Source organism: Ambystoma mexicanum, chromosome 5p, assembly GCF_040938575.1.
Source record: "Ambystoma mexicanum isolate Mex_15411 chromosome 5p, UKY_AmexF1_1, whole genome shotgun sequence".
NCBI lineage: Eukaryota > Metazoa > Chordata > Amphibia > Caudata > Ambystomatidae > Ambystoma > Ambystoma mexicanum.
In genome coordinates this window covers 671,638,736-671,662,767 of record NC_090930.1, presented here as the reverse complement: position 1 = coordinate 671,662,767, position 24,032 = coordinate 671,638,736, and the positions used below count along the sequence as shown (strand labels likewise).

Below are 24,032 nucleotides of genomic sequence, written 5' to 3'. Positions count from 1 at the left end.
CTAGTGTCCGATACAGGCCCCTTCTCACCTCTTTCTTCCGAAGTGCTGTCTCAAGAGTTCTCTGAGATTCTTGAACTGGGCTTTTGGTCTTCCTTGGCTTTTCCTCTTGTTGTCCTCTTCTTCTTGTCAAGTAAATAAGGACGAGCTCCCCAGAGGCCACCCTGGATGGATCTTTGAAACCAGGCCAAAGGGAACTTTAGGGAGTCCATCCCAAAACCAGGGAAAACACCCTGCTAGGTTGTACAATGGAGTCTCATGGATCTCTCATGTTCATATGCATTAAGCAACAAAGAACAGTCCACTTCAAACTGGATCAGGTACGAGTTGATCAATCCGTACAAGTAAGAATGCGGCTGAATGTAGGAGGAGTAGTCCAAATATGGCGGGTAAAGTATACAAAGTCCAAGAGAGAAACACTACAAGAGGATGAGGTTAGAGGAAGTAAAGGGAACATTATAGACAGATGTAATAATCTCCAAAATAAAAAGGCAGAGAGGAGAGAGAAAGACAGGGAGAGCGAGAGAAGAGAGTGGTAAGAGAATAAACTTATAGGAAGGAAGAATCGTAGAGTGAACACCGAGAACGAGGTGAGGTAGACAGGATAGTCAGAATACAGACGAGAAAAGGGTATCCAGCTGTAGAGTCAAGAATAGTGTAGCGGAGCTCACGTGAACAAACAGCCCGCTGGAAAACAGAAAGGCAAGAGCGGACCGCACGTTAAGCCTCGAGGCTGAAATACACAGCAGTGACCAGAAAAGCAGATGGCAACAAGAGAGCGGGTATACCGTTGCTGAAGACAAAATGGCAGGATGCCGGAACAATAGGATAAGGAACCCACAAGGAAAACTCTGGTGGGCGAACAGCTGAAGGCGGGGCTTCGAGGGAAAACACAATGAAAACACAGGAACGTAAGAGAGAGAGAGAAAGCAATGCCGCAGGCGGCGCTCAGAAGGAATAGGCAACAGAAATTACACTCGTAAGGAGTACGTGTGGAATCGGGAAACTGGAACAGAAGAGGAGGAAAGCAAACACAGCTTGCATGGGTGAACGAACACAGCGAGTTTCCAAGGACGGATACAACGTGCTGTGTAGACATCACAGACTATAGTTATAGACAGCGCCACCATCTTGGGTGAGGACTAGACCAGAACAGTTCTCAGAGCAGATAAGTGTGGGAATCTCCATCTTTGACAATTCTTCCAGGACCGTGTCATGACACCTAGCTAAAGGAACTATCTGCCTTACAGATTCCGCCAGTCAAGGAAGGCCAGGAACATCCAACAAGGGAAGCAAGATCCATCCCCTTAACTTCTCCCAGGGAACAGAGAAAGAAAATAACTCAGAAGACCCTCCAGCCACTTCAAAAGTGGTACCCAGCCAACTCTGCAGCAAGTTCCCTGGACAGGGAGTGCTGGAATGTCTCTGAACCTGAAACCAAGGACAAGACAGCCGCCTGCAAAACACTTGTAGCTATGGCCTATTTAAGAGGTCAAGAGAAGTGCAACAACAAGCACCTGCCACCGTCCACCTCAAAAGACTTTCTCAAGCCACTCGAGATCCTTGATCCTTCATCCTCATCTGCCTCCAATGCTGACCACTGTGAAGCCTCGAGCTACCACCATGAAGCCGCAATCACTGAAGGAACCCAAAATTTCTCGACCAGCGATTCAGAACCATTTAGACAACGATTCTATACCCAGTGTTGCTGTGAGGGCCAGCCTGCAGCTTTTTGCCAAGCTTTGATCATTGAACCATCTTGACTCTGAATACCCGCTCCAGACTCCATCTTGAGCGGTGTTGCAGAAGACTGAAAAGCACCCTGAAGCAGACTCAATGCTGTGAAGCTCCAAGAACAACTAAAGCAAGAGGTACATTGTGGTCCTGCCCCCCTGGTCACTCCCAGACAGCCCCAAAAGACATTTTAAGACCTTTCCACCTTTTTTTCTGAAGTCAAGAAGCCTTTAAAAATGATTTTATTAACCATATAAACTACCCTCCTGTAAGTATCCAGAGTGCATCCCTTCTCAGACACTCTGTTCTTTGCTCTCCTGTACAGGGTCGGCTGTATTTAGTAGTGTTATTATATTGTATGTTGTGCCCTTAATAAAGTTGATATTTGTATACAACCTTGACTGGACACTCCTTTTATCATTGGGTAATAATTGTGTTTCACTGTGTTGCAAATAACCAATGATCCACAACCTTTAGTGAAGATAAGTCTGCCGTTCGTTCCATCCATGTTACCAAAATTGGATAAGGAAGTTTATAATTTTATTTGAATGCTTGTTTGATCTAATCTGTTTGGCTTCATTCTGGAGTATTAGAGGTGTGGGGCTGATTGATGGCTTAGAAACCGATATTCACCCCTGGACCACTGGTACCCCAGGATTTAATTTGTCCCAACGTCACTCTCATGTGCAATATTCAATTACAAATCATAATACATATAACAGAAAACATAACACCTAACATTTCACTTAACAGCTGAACACAATCTCATGTCCCATGGACTCTTAATGAGTTGTGGGGACACAAGAGACTTAGCTATTCCTCTGTCAGCATTGTCGTCTGGCTTTTATGATGGCCCTATATGGTTGTAGTCTAAGTGCGACCCTTGTGGCCAATGGGTTCCTACTATCAAAATTGGAGACATATATAGAAAATACATAATGTAAGACAAACAGAATAAGGGGAAGCAAGGAAGATGAGAGAATTAATAGACGCTGCATTTAAAAAAACAAAAGTGGACTATGCATATACATGTTGGCTTTATTATGTGAATCTTTAGAGGAGGAGATTGGAAGTCATAATTTCTTAGGCAGAAAGGACATTTCCACTCATTCAGAGCTACAAGTAATATACTCACAGAGTGACTCACAACATGATTTCTTTTTCTGCTTTTTGAGACGAGGGATAACAGCGGTCCGACGAGGAAAAGGTAGCTGAAACCCCTTCAAGTAGGCATTGAAGGGGAACATGCAGGCAAATGTGTGTTCTGCAGAAGTCACTTGTTTTTGCACTTATTGCAGGATTAAGCTAATTGCTTACACCTGCCAGAGGGGGACTGATGGTACATAAAACAAGGCGATGCATAAAGTGCCTGGCACAACTGCACTTGCAAATACAATTACTGTTGAGGAAGTCAATCGTTTTTGCTCTTGTTGCTGGATTTTGCTAATTGCTTACACCTGCCAAAGGGGGGCAGTGATACATAAGATGTGGTTTTGTTGGAAGCGTGCCACGTGAAGTGCACTGCTAAGTGCAGTTTCTGCAGAAGAAGTTTCTTGTTTTAGTTTTTATTGTTTGATTCTTCTAATTGCTTACACCTGCCAAAGGGGGCCCTTGCGACATACAACAGAACACATTGCATAAAGAGCACCAAGCGCAGTGCACAGCTAAGTGCATTTTCTGCAGTTGCTGTGGTTGGTGGTATGTGGTGTTCCATTACTCAGAACACCCCACTCCCACTCTTTTTTTGTACACATACTATACCATGACCCTCTAATCTAAATCATGTATAAATTAAGAAGCAAGACTAACCTACACTAAAGTCAGTCCCTGGGTAGGCTTCCTTCATGCTCACTACATAAAAATCTGACCAATGAGCTATCCAACACTTCAGAAAGTGTTTCCAATGCTTTCAGTTGTTCAAAAGAACTTTACAACCCTAACTTGAGCCCCGACAGATGTTGGTCTACAATCTGCCCAAACCAACCTGTCTTCCACGACCCTTACTAGGTTGTCAACCTAAGTGAAGCCAACAACTGACGAAAGGGTGTCCTCTGCTAAAAACCAAAGAGACTCACTCTCTTTAAGTAACACCTATTATGTTTCCAGAGCACTTGGATAATCAATCAACCTCCCCTTTAAAGGAGAATAGCTCACTATGTGGAATGTTAGAGCCATTATGAGGATCAATAAAACAGGATGCAAACAAATGTTCTGGTCTCAATTCTATTTTGTAATCATCGGTCAAGCTGTATGAAAACATCTGTTCAGAACTAAAGCTTCAGACCATCTAGTCTATTTCATATAGAACAATGACTCAACTACTGTCCCAACTAAGCTCCATCTCATGTCCATCAATCCATTGCACTACCCCTTTCCAACCTTGAGAGCTCTGTGATAGCAGATGACTGCCAGCAACACCACGATACAAGCAAAGTGGACCTCCTGCGGGTTCCCTTGGAGGATGACACTATCACCCAAGAAGTTCTTTTAGGTAGTGACTCCCTACAACAGGTGAGCACTACCAAACCTTTGAAGCACAAGAAAAATCAGACAAAGAAAAAATGAAGAATTGTAAAAGCTTACCCTTATCACTGCACAAATCTTTCACTAAATTGCAAAGCAATTTAAAAAAAAGAAGGCTCTGAAAGCTTTAGAATTACCAATGGAAGAGGCAATGGTGATAGTAGAGTTGCTCGATCCTCTCCCACGAGCCCTGCAAAGAAAAGTGCACAATGTCAAAGAACAAAGCAATTACAAAGACAAAATAAAAAGACGGAATCCTACAATCCACCCCAACGAGAAATGTATGAATTCCTACTTTGAAAGTACAATCACTAAAACTTCTAGAGGGGACAAAGTCGGACTGCTAAGAGTCTGTCCCGAAAAATCATGATATGCCCATCAGAGAAGATGTAATTCTTAACGCATCTGGGGGAACACATGTAATCGTGAATATGTACTGCCATCTTTTAGCTCTCTAAGTGGCTGGCTTGCTACAGAAGAATCATAAAGCTCCCAAACAGAAGTTTATATCATTGGCTTTGAAGAAACAACATTTGGTTCCTTTAAATTGGGGCTGGAACCTATATTCCTTAGAACGACTACGGTGCATTTGAACAGAGGAAACATGTTATCCTTAAATACGAAATTCTGTGATTAAGGAATTTAGAGCATAAACTCATGGATTTGGTGGAATTCTTGAATTAGTTATATACTGATGTTGTATGCATTCATTTTTAAATATAGAATTATTGTCTAAATGTTAATGGAGGAAACACAGAACATTTTGACTTTGGTTTATGATTTATTTTCTTTCAAAGATAGACTTTCTACCACTAAATGGTCTGTTCGTCACTTTCAACCTTAAAGTCTACTGCCAACTCAAGGCTTACACATCTCACGCTGTAGTGAGCACCCCAATAGAAGAAATATGTTCACTTAGTGCAATATGAAAAGCCTCCAACACCAAACATATCTGAGTGGTCCTGGTTGCCCCCATACATTCTGAATAAATGTCTGAGAGATCGAAAGAAACAATCATTTAACAATAACCAATTACAGATTCTCTGCTGGAATTTTAGAGGGCACACAAGTCATGTTCATCCCCCTGAAAAGAGTGCCTACTTAGTTATAATACTTCTTCCGGAGGTTTCGCTCACTCAGTCTCTGCTATTGGATGGCTACACTACTTTTGTTACAGGCAACCCCAGGGCTTAAGGGGCAGACCTTAAGTTGGGTTATTAATTGCAGTAAACAATGGCATAGCTACTAATGCTGAGGTTTAGTCTGGTCCATGTCTTTTTTCTATAAAACTAAAAATCAAGCATTCTCAGATGTGTTGCCAAATGTCAATAATTGACCTGTACTGGAATTCTGAGTCAATTGATATTGATAGTTTTTTGGATAACTTGGCTGAAATTCTGTTGACTTGGTATGAATAATGGCATCAGAATCACATAATGCTAGGTGATTTCTTTAACTCGCACTGCCCAATCTCAACGAGAAACTTTGTTTAGTCTACAACACTCAAAAGAGGAAGTCTAAGGCACTCACAGATCCTCAGTACTGGATGGGCCTATTTATTTGGGAAATTAAACAGGAATGTGATGGGTGATTATACACCAATTACTATGTGGCATAATGGGGAGTTCATTTCTTATAATGATCACATTTTCACTTCAAATTGTTTGACAGCTGCAGTCAAAACCTCAGAACACCTGGCCATTTACTGCACAGCCCTAGAGGACGTTCTGGCACAACCTGATGTACAGAGCCTCCCCATGGTGCATTGTTTCCATGTCATGTCACCAAATTGAATTGTACATTTGAATGACATGGCTTTGGAAAACACGGTAACAACCACAAAAACAGACATCTTCAAGAGGTACAGTGACTGGTGCTAAATAGTACATCACTATCAAAATGTAGAAAGACAGTTTTGATCAGTATTTGCCCTAGATCACAAACCGTACTTTGGTACGGAACAATATTTAGCTTCTATTGAGGATAGAGAAGTAAGAACTCTTTACATGGAACTCAGTCTTGGAAACCTGCCACTGGCAGCGTTCATGGATAAGTGGTCTGTGGGGAACTCTGACAAATGCAAAAAGTGTCTAACTATTAAAGAAGACTTCACCCATTTTCAAATTTTTTGCTTGCTTAATTCTCTGCAGTGAAGAAAATGGTTGTTTACCGATTAACCAGAATCTGAATATAACTCAAGTACGTCGAACTTTATATTGTTTTTTCATGCACAAAACAATTCTATGGCATGGGTACATAGCCAATTTTAAAAATAGATTGGTGGATCTGTACCAGATGTGTATCTTCTTCCACTCATAAATAGATAATTATGCAATATTTTAACTTAAATATCAAACGCAATTTATTATATGTGGGGAAAGTCCCTTTTTAAGTAATTAAATGTTCATAACTATTATATATATATATATATATATATATGTATTATCTTTGAATTTTATATGTTTGTAATGTGTTTGTGTTATTTGAATGTTATGGTCTTGTACCAAAATAAATAATTTGACTGACTGACAGTTGCAGTTTTTAAGTTGGAAATACTACAAGCTCTACGATTCCATTGACGTAGGATTATGTGATCATGGGTTAACCTAATATCCAATTGTGCTAATTGCTTCATTGAAAGGCAGTCATATTTCTTGCCATCTAAAGAAACTTTGCAAATACAACATGGAGATCAACAATCTCTATGGTTCCTTAACCCATTCAGAGATAAGTAGTTTACTATATTCCATACAATTCAGCATGTTTCTTCATGAAACAAAACCCACTTTTTGTGATTCTGTGCATGGTCTTATTGACCGCAAAAGAGTGATTTGAACACACAGATATGATGATTATGCAGCCTCTAAAAAGAACTTCACCATAATCTAAGGATGTTAATAGAAGAAAAGAGTGAGCCGACTGCTGGCTACCGATGAACAACTTTCCTTACAAACAAATCCAATAGCGCAAGATATGTGGATTTTCCAGTTTTCCAAACTTTATCCCCCCCAAGGTCTACATGTCTCTACCTGATGCTCGCGCGACACCTATTTTGTCACTATTTGTGGATGGGAGTAAGTCGAGCAGTTAATTCTGTGAAATCTAAAAACTCCTCTGTTCCGGGCCCCAATAGGGTTGTCTAACTATGAGATTTGGCTACATCATTCAAACAAGTAGTCACTTCACAGTCTTACCCTCCCTCCTAGTCTGAAGCCCACATTGTTCCAATTTTTAAGAAAACTAACAGGGTGATACCCTCTAATTATTGACCTACTTCTTTGTCAGATGCAAGTAACAAGATGTGTTCCTCCATTATATGAAAAGAACTGGGCTGTAGAGTCTGTGAGACTTCAGACAGGCTGTAGGAGATGAGTAAGAACCCAACTAAATGGTAACCTAGTTGTTTGTCTTCAGACAAAAGCCTGGATCCAGACCTCAACACACATTTATGCAGCAAGCATATACTTGTCTGCTGCATTTGACTTTGTTAATCGCTCAAGGGCCTCATTACAAGGTTGCTGGGACCGTTTCCACCACCTGACATCCCGGTGCTTCCGGGTAATGCCTGTTTTTAACGGTGCCGGTGTTTAAGTGAAAAACCTGCCGGTAGGGGCCTGAACTACCAGCAGGTCAGGTCTGCCGCTGGTTCAGTGCCCCTACTGGCAGAGTCGAGTGACCTGGTCCAGAAATAAAGGTGCCAGTGTTGTAACTGGCACCTTTATTTCCAGACCGGGTCACTCATGATGAGACCCATGTCTCTGGACTAAACTAGCTGCCTGGGGCCTTCCACAAGGGCCTCATGAATATTCTTGTACATACCCACTGCAATGCATCTTTTAAAATGAGATTGAATCAACAGAAAGCATTGTCTAATAAAATACATATGTACAGAGAGCTGATACAGGTTTGCGTTTTTGCCACCTGTATTTTCAATCTGTACATCTCTGATTTAAGTTCAGCCTTTGTAGAAACCAGTTTTTCTTTCCTCCAAGGATTGGCAATTTGCATGTTCAATGGCTTGATTAAGGCAATGATATTGTTCTTTTTGATTATGCACCTCTATTCCTACAGTGTGAGATAACTATTACATGCCTACCTAATGGAAAATGAATCAGAGTTAAATATTTCTAAGACCAAAATACTTCAGTTCTTGTGTTCAAAAAACCTAATCAAGTTCAATTGGGCATTATCAGGGATCAAAATATGGTCAATAAGTCCTCTCACCTATCTAGGTTTTCAGATCTTTAACAGCCCTAACTAACTTCTACTTAATTCTCTCCTATGTAAACTAGAGGGAATGTTATGGAGGAAATTGTTGTTATTACCCAATTGCATACCCTCTCCGGTCATCAGATACAAACTCAGGCTATGTTCCATAAAAGCACAAATACAATGGAACATGTGCTCATTAGACCATAAAATAGTAAAGCCACCTTCTAATACTATGTTCTGTCTGAAGTTAGGGTCATGTAGTTCATTTAAACGAATTATATGGCAAATGTAACTGTCTTCTAACCTTATGCACAATCATTGTCAATCAAGAGAACACTTTGACGACAGACTGGATAGTTTGGAGGGTATTTTCTAAATGCAAGCTATACAGACACCTTGCATCGGAGATAAAGAAGTTGGGCTCCATGCCAACACATGAACACAAATGTCCAATGGATGCATCAAACAGATATTCTAAAGATTTTGCCTTAATATTGTAGGTGAAAATTCAGAATATGCGCTCATGTTCAAATCAACAGATCCCAAACTGTAGGTTCTCTAATACATCTGCACAAGAATAATCATGGAAACATATATTTTATGATTTGATTATTGGGGCTATCTTCAAACTAGACACTTTCACTTAAGTGTATTTGTTAACAAGTATGACTTTTTTATGTCTTATCAATTTTGGCATATACTGTTTCTTGTAACCAAAATTCATTGACTTTGGTGGTTGTCAAATGATGATTAGACTGCCTCTGAAGTAACCAACTAAATTCAGTCATCTGTCAATACCTTTTCTCTTTTCTGATTTTATTTGGAACTAGCTGGGGTACCCAGCGTTGCCCATGTCCTGATTGAGTGGTGTCTCATGTGCCCTGGTGGATGTTGCTCTTGTCCTCATGTCAGCAAGTCTTGGTTCAGTTTGCTCTGGCATCTCATTCGCCCTGGAGAAAGTTGCTCTTGTCCTCTGGTCAGCAAGTCGTGCTTCTGCTTGTTGTTGTGTTCCAGAAGCTCTTGATATTGATTTGTGCTTTGCATAAAATGGAGCTTCTCCAAGTGATGTTTGTTTTTTGTGCGCCATGTTTCAGTGACTTAATGGCTTCAGTACATATTAGAAAATGTCCAAGAAAGATTGATTGATTGTGCTCTCTGTAACCTTACCATTTCCCATATTTGGAGTGGCGTGATAAAAATATATATTTTTTAATTCCCTTGAAAAAATTCTTTAATTAACACTTTCGAACTGTGTACAGTAATAATTCATTTCAATGGAATAACCAACACATCAAACATTTAGCTTCAGACACTTTTCCAAATGTTTCCTCCGTCCAAGTACCTACTGTAGTGAATCGGGGTTAGCATCAGTAAATGAGGGTATCTACGGAGTGAATCTTTTGCATCCAAACATAGACTGTTATCTTGCCCCAGACAGGGGGGTATCCATGCAAAAATTGGTAGATGTGGGTTCAAACGTTGTGGATTTGTATAGCCAGACAAACATACACACACATACATACATACATACATACATTCATATTATTTTATTTTGTTGTTTTTGTATTCTTCTTTGCCGACAAATATGCTTATTGTGTAATTGTGAAAGGAATATTTTAAAACAAAGCACTATAAAAACTAAAAATACAAGCAATTAAACCATTTGCATTTGACATGTGGGTGCCTATGTGGTGAATCCAATGACAAAAGACTAGTAGGTAAGCACATTCCTGCTTGTGTGCCATGGAATGATAAATGGTTGGGAACGTATGAGGGATGAAAGTGGTAGTTGAAATGCAAGAGTCGACAGATTGAGGTGATCCTCGCTTAAAAACAAGATATCAGTCCAGAAACATGAGGAGTGTATGTGCAGTAAGCTATGGTACCTCTTGGGTTGTTGCATCACACTGCCCTTTATCTTGTCTGTTACCTTAAACTGCCAGTGGGAGATATTATTTCAACCTAAGTGTCTTCAATTCTTTGCTGATGATAATGATGGATAGGACATGTTAAGATCGATTTCCAAAACAACCCAGGGTGATATTTTAGAAATCTACCTTATTATAGTGAACAGGGAGACACTGGGGACTAGCCAAAACCTGTCAAGGCAAGGTAGCAGAGTTTAGTCTCAGGAGGGATGTGAGAGTGGCGGTACAGAAATATACAATGATTTATTAGGCATTTCAAATGGACACTAAACAAGTAAAACCTCAAGTCAAATATTGTCACATGCTAACTATAAAACAGATATATACATCACCCTTAGGAGAAGAAAGAAAGCATGTGATTAAAAAACCAGTGCAACAAAGGTAAGTACTTAGATGTGTGAAATTCAATAAAGACACCCAGAATAACCACAGAATTGACACCTAACACTTAATGAGTCCAACCCTAAAATGGGTTGGGGCCTTGTGCCCTAAAGTCATCAGTTCCAAAGTTATACTTCACAGGTAGGTTTATTAAGATATTTGGAAGGATGTCAGTGTTTATGATCAAAAATTCAAAAAGTTAAGTTAAGTTTGCGAATGCAAACTAACTCAATGCCAGGCACTAGGTTTGGCCTAGGAAGGGATCCTTGACCAGGCCTCCACCTACCATAGCCTGAAAAGAGTATTTTAGGAACAGGACTTCATGCCCATTTAACCCAAGAGAGACCAGTCGTGGAAGGAACAGGTATTTACTGACATGAGAATGTATGAAGAAGGCCAAGGAACAATATGGCCAAATTATGAGAACAAATCCTATGACATGGCCATTTTAAAGTGGTAGCCACATTTAGTATCCTTTGCGATAAATGCAGTATAAAACACAATAGAAACACATCCACTGTCATCGGCTTATCAAAGGTTCATTGTATAAGTAGCCAAAAAGCCATTATAAAACATGATAAGATGATACAAAGCATCCTAAATGCATTTCACTTTAGGCTTAGGTGTGCAGTTGTTACAATACAATAAATTCACTAAGTGAGACATAATTTCTCAGTACCTTTAGTATTATACACTAATCAGTTTCCTCATAAGAATAAACAACAGGACAAGAGAAGTAAAGCAGGCGGCTTTATGTACCTCCAAAAAGTCAAGTCAGTAGTCCAAACAAATCAAAAAGAAAGGGTGTCCCATAGACGTCTATGGGAAGAAAGCAGAAAAAGAAAATATTTTCCAGAAGGACGCAATGTAGTTAATGAGGGAGTAAATTCGAAATATCTGGAGCATTGACAGAGAACGTGTGACTCAAGGTTTGATGCCTCCTGGAGGTCTGGTTTATCAGGTCAAGATTTTCTTTGCCCCAGAGTGCCTTTTGGTGCTAAGGGCACAGTTGATCATATATTTAGGAGCATTTCAGGGGAAGGTTCTGTATTTTATGGTGGGTCTCTTGAAAATATGTTGAGCTTCTAGCAGGAACTAGCGCAGAAGAAATTCTGAATCCAGGCCCACGCTACGATGATAATAACAATGGGCAACAATATTGTACATAGCGGTTTGCATGCTCTATGCACATCCCTTCTTGCAGGACTGAAGAGGCTCATCTCAAATATATTCATCTCCCCTAGATCTATTATCAGAATTATAATTACATGTGTGAGTGAAGAGTCTGCAAAGTGCAGAAAGTCTATGTTGAAATCAATATAAAAATATTTAAATAAAAGAAAGGCAGCATAAAGAAAACGTATTTCTGTATTTCATTGTGATATTCACTTTTACTGACCATTCTTGTTCGCTTCTTTATGTGGGGCATCTGTCTCATTTACAGCTTTCTTTCTTTCTTTCTCTCTTTCTTTAACACCATATGGAATACCAGGACATAATGAAAAAAGAAGCTCTTCTTCTCATCCCTAACGTCTTAAAGGTATTCCTGGAAAACGGACAAATCAAGTCATTCACATTTGATGGTCGTACAACGGTCAAGGTAGGCATTCTGTATTGACCAATCATATTTCACATTGAAAATGTGTACGCTAAAGCCAGTAGTCGAAGCGTGCCTAAAAGAGGAGTGGACCTGTGACTCCAGTGGGGATGGGGTAAGGTGGGAGGAGCAATGTGAAATACATGTTTTAACGGATTGTGGATGGGCTAGGATGATAGCCAAGTGTCTGTAACATGCAAAAGGAGGAGGTGCTCATTATAGTTTTTAATTTCTCTCAGTTGGTCAGTCAGTTGGAATATTTATATTTGCCCTTGTAAAATCAATCCTCTCTACCCTCTAATCTTAGCTGTGTGGAACCCATACTTAACGACTAACTCAACAGCAGCTGCTTCAACAGGGGCCTCCCACTAGAACAATGTGGGCTGTCATTAATACAATTTGGTAATTTTTATACAAAGGCTGAATCCCAAGACTGAAAATATTATATCTCCTCTGGTTTGCTAGAGTCCGAGGGATGAATAGTCTGTGGTCTTGAAGTATCCCTAAGGAGTGCATTACAGTACTCAAAGTGACTAGTCACTAAGGGTCCTACTATAACTACACACTGTGGTATGAAGGGAATAATCTGTTACAAGCTCCTATTGAAATGACCTGTGCTTTTATCAACTGCAACATCTCAGCATTTAACCTGAGATAACAACTTGACAAGTTTTCCAAAAATCAGGGGGCCGATGGGGTGTTCCCAGAGATAATTTCTTAGTGTTAGCAGAGGCTCCTCCAGCTTCTGATAGTTAAGATGAAGCTTGGTAGAGTTCATCCAGGCTGCAATGTCATTCAGGCTTTGTGAAATAGATGTCAGTTTAGCTGTAACTGCGTTATGCTGGTAAAATGAGGAGGTATGCTTTAACTTCAAACAGAATAATTCAGGAATGTTCTATATGATTGTAAAAAGTAGCAGAACTATACAAGAAGCTCCCGAAAACTCCCAATCTCGTTGATCATTGTCTTGATTGTATTGGTAGAATTCTTTGTTTATCATAGGTGGAGCTCTGGTTCATAGGGCACTCCATTGTGATAGCCATTGTGATATCAGTACATTTTCCCAATACCTCTGTGAGCTCAGACAAGATCTTGGTGTCTCTGCTGTGATGGTGATAAGTGACTAACTGGCCTTTAATGATAATGAGTTCAAATGTAAACTTAGACTGTTATTTCTCATTTAACTGGTTCCTATAACTCTTTACCCACTATCTGTTGACTTTATGCAATTTCATAATTGGATTTCACATGTGTTACTTTGAAACCAATTTCTGTATTTCTATTGGGTTTGTGGTCCAGGTATTTCTCCTGTACTAGAGTATTGAAGTTTCCAACATGTACCAAATGACATTTGTGATGCCAAAATGACCCTGGACATTTCAGGTTGTAATTCAGTCTGTTATTCCTTCCTTTGTTGACAAAATGTAACTCATGGGATAGAACATTAAGAGCAGCAAGGAACAGAGACAGTTTCATTACATTGCAATGCAACACAGTAACCATCAGAATGACCCCTTTTAATCATTGCCCCCCAAATAACAATCTATAAAAAGCCACAACTGACAATCAATATGAGTTCACTCAGCCTTGCATGGTCTTCTATTCCTGGTAAAATAGTTTTCACCACTTCAGAAGAGAGATCCATTAGGTTTGTCATCGCTTTCCTCATTTGTTTGTCATTTCTTTCTTGTGCACATGCTGCACATGACAAGAACCTTATTGAAATGCTCATACGTAGCTGGAAAGAATCCTGAGCAATCTGTATTTTTCCACCAGTCAGTATCCTATACACAACTCTTCACTGTTATAGTTCTGGGTCCTGTGCTACTTCCTAGAGCCAGCTCTCCTTATGTGGGGTCAGCAGATCATTGTGCCAGCAGCTTTAAGAACTGTAGTGTTATGTAAACATCCTTGCTAGTCCTATTTGTTAGTGTTTAAGGCATTTTAAGTAGAAGATATTTCGAAGCTAGAAGTGATAATATAAGAGTTTTAAAACAAAGGAATATAATAAGAAGGAATATAAAATGATGGAATGTATTTATGGTTCCACAATTTCCCTTTTTGCACTTTTCATTCAAATACACGTTTTATTCAATATCACTCTTATGCCTGTTACATGATATTTGATGTTGTGGGACCAGTCATACAAGAATGACATGTATTATTCCCTTAATAGAATTTACAGATATACAGTTTCATTACGTTATTGATGTCAAATTGCAAAACATCAGCAGCTTCAACATTTGTACCAGGGAAATAACATATCCTGCTTTCATGAGTCTTGCGCTGTATAGCAGCATATACATTTACTATTATTTTGATAAAATGGCACCCGCAACAACAACAAACTACACCCACTAGTATTATTAATATTGTACGGCAACTCATAAGAACAATAAGGGTTTCCTTTGATACTTTACATTTTTAAACACAATAAGTAGGTGGCATATTGGTATGCTTATTTGAGGGACATTTTCGCAATGTTCAAAGTTGTTTCTATGAGGTTTGAGCTGAACAATTTAATAGGATTTCATAGGCAGGACTTAACAAACTTTTCCTTTCAGCTGGACAATAAGGAGTACGGTTCCTAGTGCATGACTGTGACATAAAGTATACATCTCAAAAGGGAGTGTTGCTAACACACTTGTGTCAGCTGTTGTTGGACAGTATTTTTTACACAGTCCTGTTCCCTCCAACAGAAAAGCCAAGTTCCACCCCTTCAAATATATTCCATTGAGTGCTACTACTATCTGGTCAGTATACATCTTTCTAGCACATTGTAGATGAGGTGGTTGAAGTGACCATGACTGCCAATCAGATCTGAGATCCATCCAGACATTCAACAATATTTCTGGGGCACTTCACACAAATCTGGTGAGCTGTTCGGCAATGTTAGTTTGCTACACACCTCTGAGGATTATCCACCCTCACTTACATCCTGTCCACTGACCGGCCAGTATCCTTCTGGAAGAGGCCCATATCACATTGATGGGCCCACCAGCTTTAAACGAGGATAGTGTTCATTGAGAGCTCTAGCTGCTGCACCTGCAGAATAGCACCCATTGCCACAGATCAGCAGGAATCACACATTTTGCTATGAGTTCTCTGTGCCAAACTTCAGATTTCTCATCTTCACTGATTCTCAGCAGCTGCGCATTGACAGAGTCTTGCACTTTCAAACAGGCAATGTCCCATTCCATGGCTTTGGCACAATTGGTGACATTCCAGATCAAGCTTGTTAGAACAACCTTGCTGACAGTGCTCAGATCAGAAACTATTTTCAGTTCTTCGACATTGGCAATGATGTCATCTACATATAATACAAACTCAGACTTTGCACACCATTTTATATCATCGAAATGTTTCTTTAAAAGCTGAGAAAGCAGGTTAGTGGGTACCTATTTGTGGGGGTTTCTGTGTAACCCTGTAGAAGATGTGTCCAGGTGTACTCTAACCCATGCAAATAGGTACCAGCTATTTGGGTATACCAGGATAGAGCAGAAAACAAAGCAGAGGTCTGTGGAAGAAGGGCAAGCAGCTGAAAATGGAATTTAAAACAATAACTCAATGTCATACTCTTCAATCAATGCCTAGGTGCTACCTATACTTCCATTCTTCCATCACAACCAACTCCCATAACTGTAACGTCCCATGTCACATATGGAAGCCCATCTCTCCTTACTGCATATGTTATCCTCAATTGAATGTGCAGTGCTCTTTTGCTTCCTAGATAGGCGTGCAGTATACACAACCCCATTTGTAAATACAATACAAATTGAAATATAAAGCAGGATTTGGAATGAAAGGGAATTATGGTACCATAACTGTACTGACAGCACAGAGGCCATGTATATAGAGAAAGGTGTCCATCCTAGTTTTTTTTTCACAGGGGAAAATTGGTTGGTTACTGGGACTATTTGTTGGGACTTATATTCCCGGCTTTAGCAGTAATGGTATCACAGGCTGATCCCTTCATCTGCCTCAGATAATAAATGATATTGGAAAATCCTGGGGAATCTTTTAGAGGGATCTACTCATGTGTGAAAGGGTTCTACATTAGGAATGTATCCCACTTCATTGTTGTATGAGCAGTATAGACAGTTTGGGAACAGGGACACATGTTTGTGAGTTCAGGGGACAGACACATGGATGTATTTAGATTCAGGCATGAGGGCAGAATCCCTTGCAGTGTTGGTAATAAGGCTTAAGTATTGTTATCGGAAATATCAAGGAACACTCCATATGGTGTAAAATATATTCTGCAAGTCAGTTTACATGAAATACTCACCTAACAGACTGACTGGCGCAGAGGGAAACAATATAAATGTATGATTGTCGGTGATAGGACACAGTGGACAGAGTAGGTTTAGTAACCAGATGGGGCACAGAGGTATTGGATTTAAATACAGAGTTAACTGTTGAATAATATAGGATGTTTTCAGATCAGATAGCAGAGTTACTAGCCCCCCTGTCCACTAGATATGCAACATACTGCCCTACTATAGCACATTGTATTTAGGGACCATGTTGATCAATAAGTATCAGGGGATACATTACAAATTATTTCTCTGCCTGTCTTAAAATGTATCTTCAATTGGCACGCTTGCCACTGCATCGATTGACAGGGCAGTGGGTCTGGGATTGGCCACTGAAATTCTTTTAGGATCAATTGGGGTATTTGTTCTTCTAATAACCCTCCTGCTTAGAATAGTTACAGGCTGTGGGACTCCCGAAACCTGTCCCAGACGTTATGTACCACATATATATATCCATTATTTCCCCTACCTACTCATGCTCCCACTGTGAAAACCTCTTTTCCCTGGTCTGGCACATCTTCCCTTGGAGAATCTTCAGCTGCAGGGCCAGGGGCAGCTTCTCAACATTGTCTTTCTTTTGTATTTGTCATGTGAGACAAGGTGTTGCTACTGTAACTGATTCCGATGACAGCATGCCAACTGATGCATAACATTTTCAGCTGCTGCCACACTTTTGGCAATCAACCCTAGAAACAAGCATTGGCCATGCGTCTTGTTCAGTGTCTGTTAGTTTTCATATGCCTGAATTCTGTTTTAAAACAACCTAAAGGTTATCCAGGTTGTCCATTGGAGATTCTCCTTTGTTCTGTTTGCAGTTACTTGATTTTAGCACACTCAGTGTTTTGGTTGCAAACCACAGAGATTGCATTCAGTAGACCCTCTTGTCCTGAATCTACAATTATCCAGGGATCAGCCACTGACTAGTCACCCTGCTGAATGACTCATGGTATCATTTCTGTGGGCATGGTTACATGCATACATTGGTTCATATCAGCCCTGAGGGGTTGTAGCACTGAATCACAATTTAAAGTTCATCGGCAAAGCTCTGTGGTTCTTTATTGTTTCGAAATTATTTGATTTATTTGATTAGTTTATTTATAACATTTGTATAACGCTCAAACTTGGGGGTATCACAGCGTTTGTACCGGGAAACAGTAAAAACAACAGTAAAGATATCCGGCATAGAGTTAAGATAATCATATTTGCCAGCTTTTCACAAGACTCTTGAAGATAGAGTAGGAGTGCTCAATTCAAATGTTTGGTGGCAAGGAGTTCCAGAGGGAAGGGGCAATGACACAGAAACAAACGCCTCCTGCTCTGAAACATTTGAATCGTCGGGTGACCAGCAAAATGCTGTTAGATGAAAGTAATGATCACAAGTGCTGTTTCTGGTCAATGCTGTTTTACTAAGTTTCTGAGGTCTCCCAGTGAACACAGGGCATGCACATCAGATTGTCTCCTACACTGGTAACTGTCTCAGGGATGTTTGAATTATAATGAGACTCTAGGAAAACCTGGGGGAAGCCAGTTCCCCAGGTGCCTCATTTGCAAGATAGGTTGGAGGATACGTCAAGGAGCACTGAGTTGGAGAGTACTGAATGTTCAGGAGTGTGTATAGAGAGGGGGTAGGTACTGAGCAACAGGTTGATAAGCAGTGGGTAACTGCTGAGCAGGATGGGGCAGGCTCTTGGCATTTTGTAATATTGTTGGGAATTGGCATTCAATGGGGAGGATGGAGCAGTATAAGGAACAGACTGTCTCAGATATGATCCAGCATTAGTAAATTTCTTCAGGATTTTGGTCACAAAGGAAATTGTCTACTGTTTCCTCATCTTGCATATATTTTACTAACTGTGGATAAAGCATTGTGTCTTCCAGCCACAGGTTTACATCTTCCATCACTTTAACTTTGATCTGAAAATCTTAATTTGATTTGTCATTTTTTGTGAGTATGTTAATACCTTTAATTTGGAGGCACTGTGTCTGCTTCATTCCTCTAATCACCAATTAGAATAAGCATCACATTATTATGGGCACATTTGATCCTTTTTAGTTTCAAGAGCTTTTTTCAGATGTGTTCTGTTATCAACATTGAATGTACCCTTGAGCAGGAATAGGTTATGCTGATTTTCCCACTTGAAGCCATGCCACTTTGGTAAGTACCTAGAGGTTTTGCTGTTGTATCCTGTGTCTATATACTGTGCTGGAGTTCCCCATTGCAATACAGGGACTGAAATCTCCACAGTATCCTAGCTAAACCTGGTTCTATTTGCCAACTCTCAAACTGTCTTAAAGAGCCCTCTCTTTCACTACTCTATCCACACACTTCTCACACAAAGTTACACTCAGCCTTTCTGCAGACGATAGTAGAACCACAATGGGGTAAGAAGTGGGATAACTCTGCTAAGAGGGCCTGAGGTAGAAGAGGACATCACTCACTTGTGAATGTTATGCAGGTGCAGATGTGACAGAAAGAAAGCTGTTAAGTCATGGGGCCTCATTACGACCCTGGCGGAACGGGTTAAACGGCGCCGTAAAAGGCTGTGGCGCCGTTCATCCCGTTCCGCCACATTACGAGGTCCCTCGCGGGACACGTTAAGCATGCCTGGGAAAACCAGGCGTGCATACCGGGTCCCGCGAGGGGAAGAGGGAGCAAACAACGGGCCATCTCGTAATGGCCTATTGTTTACTCCCTCTCCCATTCCCATTCAGCCCTATGGGGGCTGAAATGGGAATGGGGATGAACCGTGTCCGTGTCCTCGAGTGAGGAATTACCGGGCCATCCGAACTCGGAATGGTCCGGTAAGTCCTCATTCCGAGGACACGGACACGGATGCGGTTTTGCCGGCAGCCATGCCGCCAATAGCGGCATGGCTACCGGCATACCTCGTAATGAGGCCCATGGTGTTACAACCGGTTCTCTGTTACTTTGATCACCCACTACCCACATGGGTTCTAAAAGTAGTTGGATGTCAGGGTAGTTCTAGACCAGGGAAACTTCAGACACACAGGGACGTCTTTTCACCAACATGCCAGGGTTAGTGGAAGTGAAATCACATGACCCTTGACCTCTGCTGACATCACAGGAAGTCATGTCATTTGACCCCACTCCGAAGTGACATCACGAGAAGCAATGAAACACAACCTTTTACCCCTTGACAAAACAGAAAGTGCCATCACATAGTATTGTTCCTAAGTGCACTATGAAAAATATGGTTCCAATATCACTGTAAAGTGATAAACATGTCATACAAGAAAGGATCACCATATGCATCAGCAGAAAAAAAACATGCTATAACTGCAACTTGCGAAAAGCAAAATTCATAGTCCCGAAATGGATGCTTATTCTACTATAAATGCTTTTTGAAGTATTGTGTCTGCATTGTGAATTTTATGGTGTTTAAGAACAGACCTTTACAGGGATGCGATCTTTGTGCTTTGTTCTTGTTTGATCCACCCTGACAATAGATTGTCAATTGATTCTATTGCTTGTGAACACGATAATAATGTTTGTTATTGTGGGGAACAGTTATGAATTCCTTTTCCCCATATGTTTTTAGTATGGTTTTCTTGTCTTTTAGCATTTTGGATGTTTGTCACTGTATGATGAGTTGTGTTTGAATGTTGCACCATGAATGGCAAGTATGTGTAATGATGTTTTAGCCTATTTTAGGCATATTGTAGCTGCTGTTTTGCTATGTTTAAGTGATTAGTGTTTAATAATTTTGTGATTTAGGCATATTGTAGCTGCTGTTTTGCCATGTTTAAGTGATTAGTGTTTAATAATTTGTGATTTAGTCACTATTATTTCAATTTTGTATCACTTTAAATAAATTTTGATACAGCACTATAAATATTTCTTTCTCTGGACATATTTTTTCTGTTTATTGATGACATTATAATACTCTGGTCCAGAGGCTAGAGTTTTCCTGCTCCTTTCAGTTTTTTGTAGGAACAGACCAAATCTGCGACTCACCCCCTGAAGTGTGCCTGAAATAAACCTGTAATGAGTCTAGCAATTATTGCATGGAATTCCAAAAAGACAAATGATTTTGTATTCCTATTCTTTGTTATTTAGGGTCACTGCTCAAAGTGTTACACTTGTGGAACCCCCTGTTTTTTTTTTCGCAGCCTGACCAAGGAAGCCAGCCACTCTAGAAACAAAGAGGCCACAGCACATGAGTTTCAATTTGTAAAAAAAGAAAAAAAAGAAAAGTATTTTTTTGGGGTAGCAAGGGAGACCACAGGGGTAGCAAGGGAGACCTCAGGGGTCGCACGGGAGACCTCTGGTGACCCCTAAATGACATTCCTGCAGACACACCCATTCACATGGCTCTGGTGTCCTAGAGTGAACCCTGTCCGCTAATCCCTCCCAACTTTGGCTAAGGGTGTCTGACTACATATCGTATTGACTGGCTAACTGAATCTCATGACTCACTTACTAAATACAGTTATCCCAACTGACTGACTGCCTGTAACTGCCGCACAAAGAACATTCCTAACAGTGATGCCTGGTGAATCCCAGTACCATATATATGTGCATTTGTTTTTATTCCCTTTAACCTGACCAGCCACACTCCTTATAGATTACAAGGTACAGATACGATCCTGACCACCATAGACTATAAATCACATTGCTGTATCCAACAAAACCCCACAACCCAGCCTGATCCCCAATCCCGCTCTGCGTCTGCTATTGCAACTCCATAAATGTACAGATCTCTGTGTAATCCAAAGGAGAACAACACTCACCATCACAAGTGCCACAGGGTTTGGATGGAAACAGTACAGAAGCTATTGTTGTCCTGTGGGGGCAGAAACAAACTTGTGAGGATGGTGTATGCATCCGATCTTGATGTTTTTTGTTTCTTCACTGTGACTAGTGGGGTGGCCCAGTGAACTTGATTCCACCCAAACAGGGGATTTTGGATCTGGTATGATATAGGGAGAATCCCCCTAGAAAACCCCACTTAGTCCACATCTCATGACAAGGGATGTTCACCTGTGGCCGAAGGACAGTGTTTCCTTAAAAGAGCCAGTGCTGAATGGCATCAAGGCTATCCGGTTTCTCCTCTCGTCAATGGATTTATTCATCTAGCTATAACAGTGAGCAATATGGTCCATTTATGTTGACAGGGCTACATAATGCAAAAGAGAAATGTGTCTCAAATGTCTGTTTTTTGTATTAGTACTTGGGTTTATTGCAAACCTTTTACTTAGTTTTAACAACAGATATCCACATTTATCACAAAAAACCCACAAACAATGCCTACATCATTTAAAGTTACTTCATTCAGATATGCTTTAAAGTGGATGCTTCCAGTCAGAATTGCAAGATCCTAGATCCAATGCTCATCTGCGGTCAGAGTTAACCCTTCCAATTAAAAGACATCTCGATACTTAAGTCTGAGTTGAGAAAGAGCATTGCAGTCCATCAAAATATGGCACAGAGATTCTTGTTGGTTAAGGTCGAGTCAAAAGCGACAGCAGGTAGGTTTACAATTTAGTTGATTCCGATGTGCTACTACTTCCCTCATAGGCAAGAGATTCAATTGCAGCTGCAAGAATAAGTCTCTAAACTTTGGGCAAGGAAATCTGCGCATGTATGGCGGAAGTTGCTTTATTGCTCGAGACTCAGCCACGCAGTTTATAGAGAGTTTGTAGGTTGACTAAATCTGTTGCGTCTCTATCCAATCGTTCCATTGGATTTTTCTTTTAATCAATGTGGGATTTGATGTTCAGTCCAGAGCTTGTATCCACTTTGAGCATCTAGTCTTCCAAAGGTTCAGATAACCATTTTGCTGCTTGGATGGAGTCAATCTCAAAATGATTAATGGTGAGATGACATCCTCTCGTGTCTATTGTTTACAATTAAAGCCATGGATCTCCACTACAGCCACAAAGACTCTGTGGCCATTTCCTTAAGACTGGCATAATAAAGTCATCTAGAATGGGAAACCAACAATAATTTTACTATGTCTGTGGCTCTTTGAGCCTGGATCTAATGAATGCACAGTGCATAGCTGTTCTTGTGGACCACTTTGTGAACCCATCCAAACAGTGAAATCACATTGCATTTACTAGTAACACTCATGAGTTGAGTCTGATTGTTACGAGAATGCCACATTCAGTCTCTGACACCGAGAAGAGACACACTGCTCATAGGTAATTGGCACTGCCTACAAAAGGGCCTTGTCTTCACTCACCATTGTTCCAGATTCTATATGAGTCTGAGCCGTGGCCTACACCAATACCCAAGAGGAGTAAAGGGGAGCCCTGGGACACACACAAAGTCTGACTATTAACTAAAAATAACAGCTCAGCCTTATAAAGGCTTGATCCTGTCTGCAAGTCCTAAAATTACACATTGACACACCAATGTGGCACAGCCATTCACTGTTACTCAATGATCCACCCTCACATATGTAGACCCTCATATTAAGAGCAACCCTAGGGAGGGGTTTCAGGTTTATATAAACACAATTTTTCCATACAAAGTCTAGGTAGTAGGAGTAGGAGCTGGTGGCAGCAGTTTGGCACAGATTCTAGAGCAATGAGTAAGTTTGGAGGTGGTTTGAGAGAGAAAAAGAAGTATGAAGGAGACTGTAGAACTGAATGGGAGAACATCAGTAGGAGGCCAAGAGAGATATGGAGTAGGTGGTAGTCACTCTCATCTTCACAGTCCTTTCCCTTCAGGACTTCATCACAGTCCTTCGTCATCCCTTGTTTGCCACATTCCTGAAAAACAGTCTACTTCATAAATGCCTGTCTACTTCATCATATTCTTTCACCAAAGTCCTTCTCTAGCAGCTGATTCCTTCTCCCTGGCCAGAGTATTTCTCCTTTTCCACATTTAATCTACTTCTTTACAGTCCTTTGTCATAGTCCTTCATCAGAATCATTTTACTTCAACATAGTCCTTCATCGTGAACCTTCTCTTTTATTCCATCTCCTTCATCACAGCCCTCTTTTGTCTTGGCCATTATACTTCATCATATTGCTTCTTCATCACACTCCTTCTTCACAATCCTTCTTCTTCAGGCTGTTGCTTTCACCATAGCCTTTCACCTTCAACAACAGAGTTCTTCTGTATCAAATCCCTTATAATTCACTATAGTCCTTCTTCATCAGAGTCCTCTTCACCACAGTCCTTGTTGTCACAGTCCTTCTACTTGGTAACAGGTCTTCTCCTTTGTCATACTCCTTTTTCATTGTTCTACTTTGTCGCAGACTTTCTCCTTCATCATAGTCCTTCATCAAAGTCCTTCTACTTCCTCTCAGGTCATTTAGCTTGTCATAGTACTTCAACATATTCCTTCTCATTAATCGCAGTCTTTTTAGGTC

General features: G+C 40.5%; 1 protein-coding gene across 1 annotated transcript in view; it reads left to right on the top strand.

The window, feature by feature from the left end:
* Nucleotides 1-24,032, top strand: part of FRMPD3 (FERM and PDZ domain containing 3) — a 1,207,861-nt gene that overhangs the window by 438,923 nt on the left and 744,906 nt on the right. Inside the window, exon 6 of the mRNA XM_069613047.1 lies at nt 12,268-12,375. Coding sequence (XP_069469148.1) covers nt 12,268-12,375 — 108 coding nt within the window. The remainder of the gene's footprint in view (nt 1-12,267; nt 12,376-24,032) is intronic.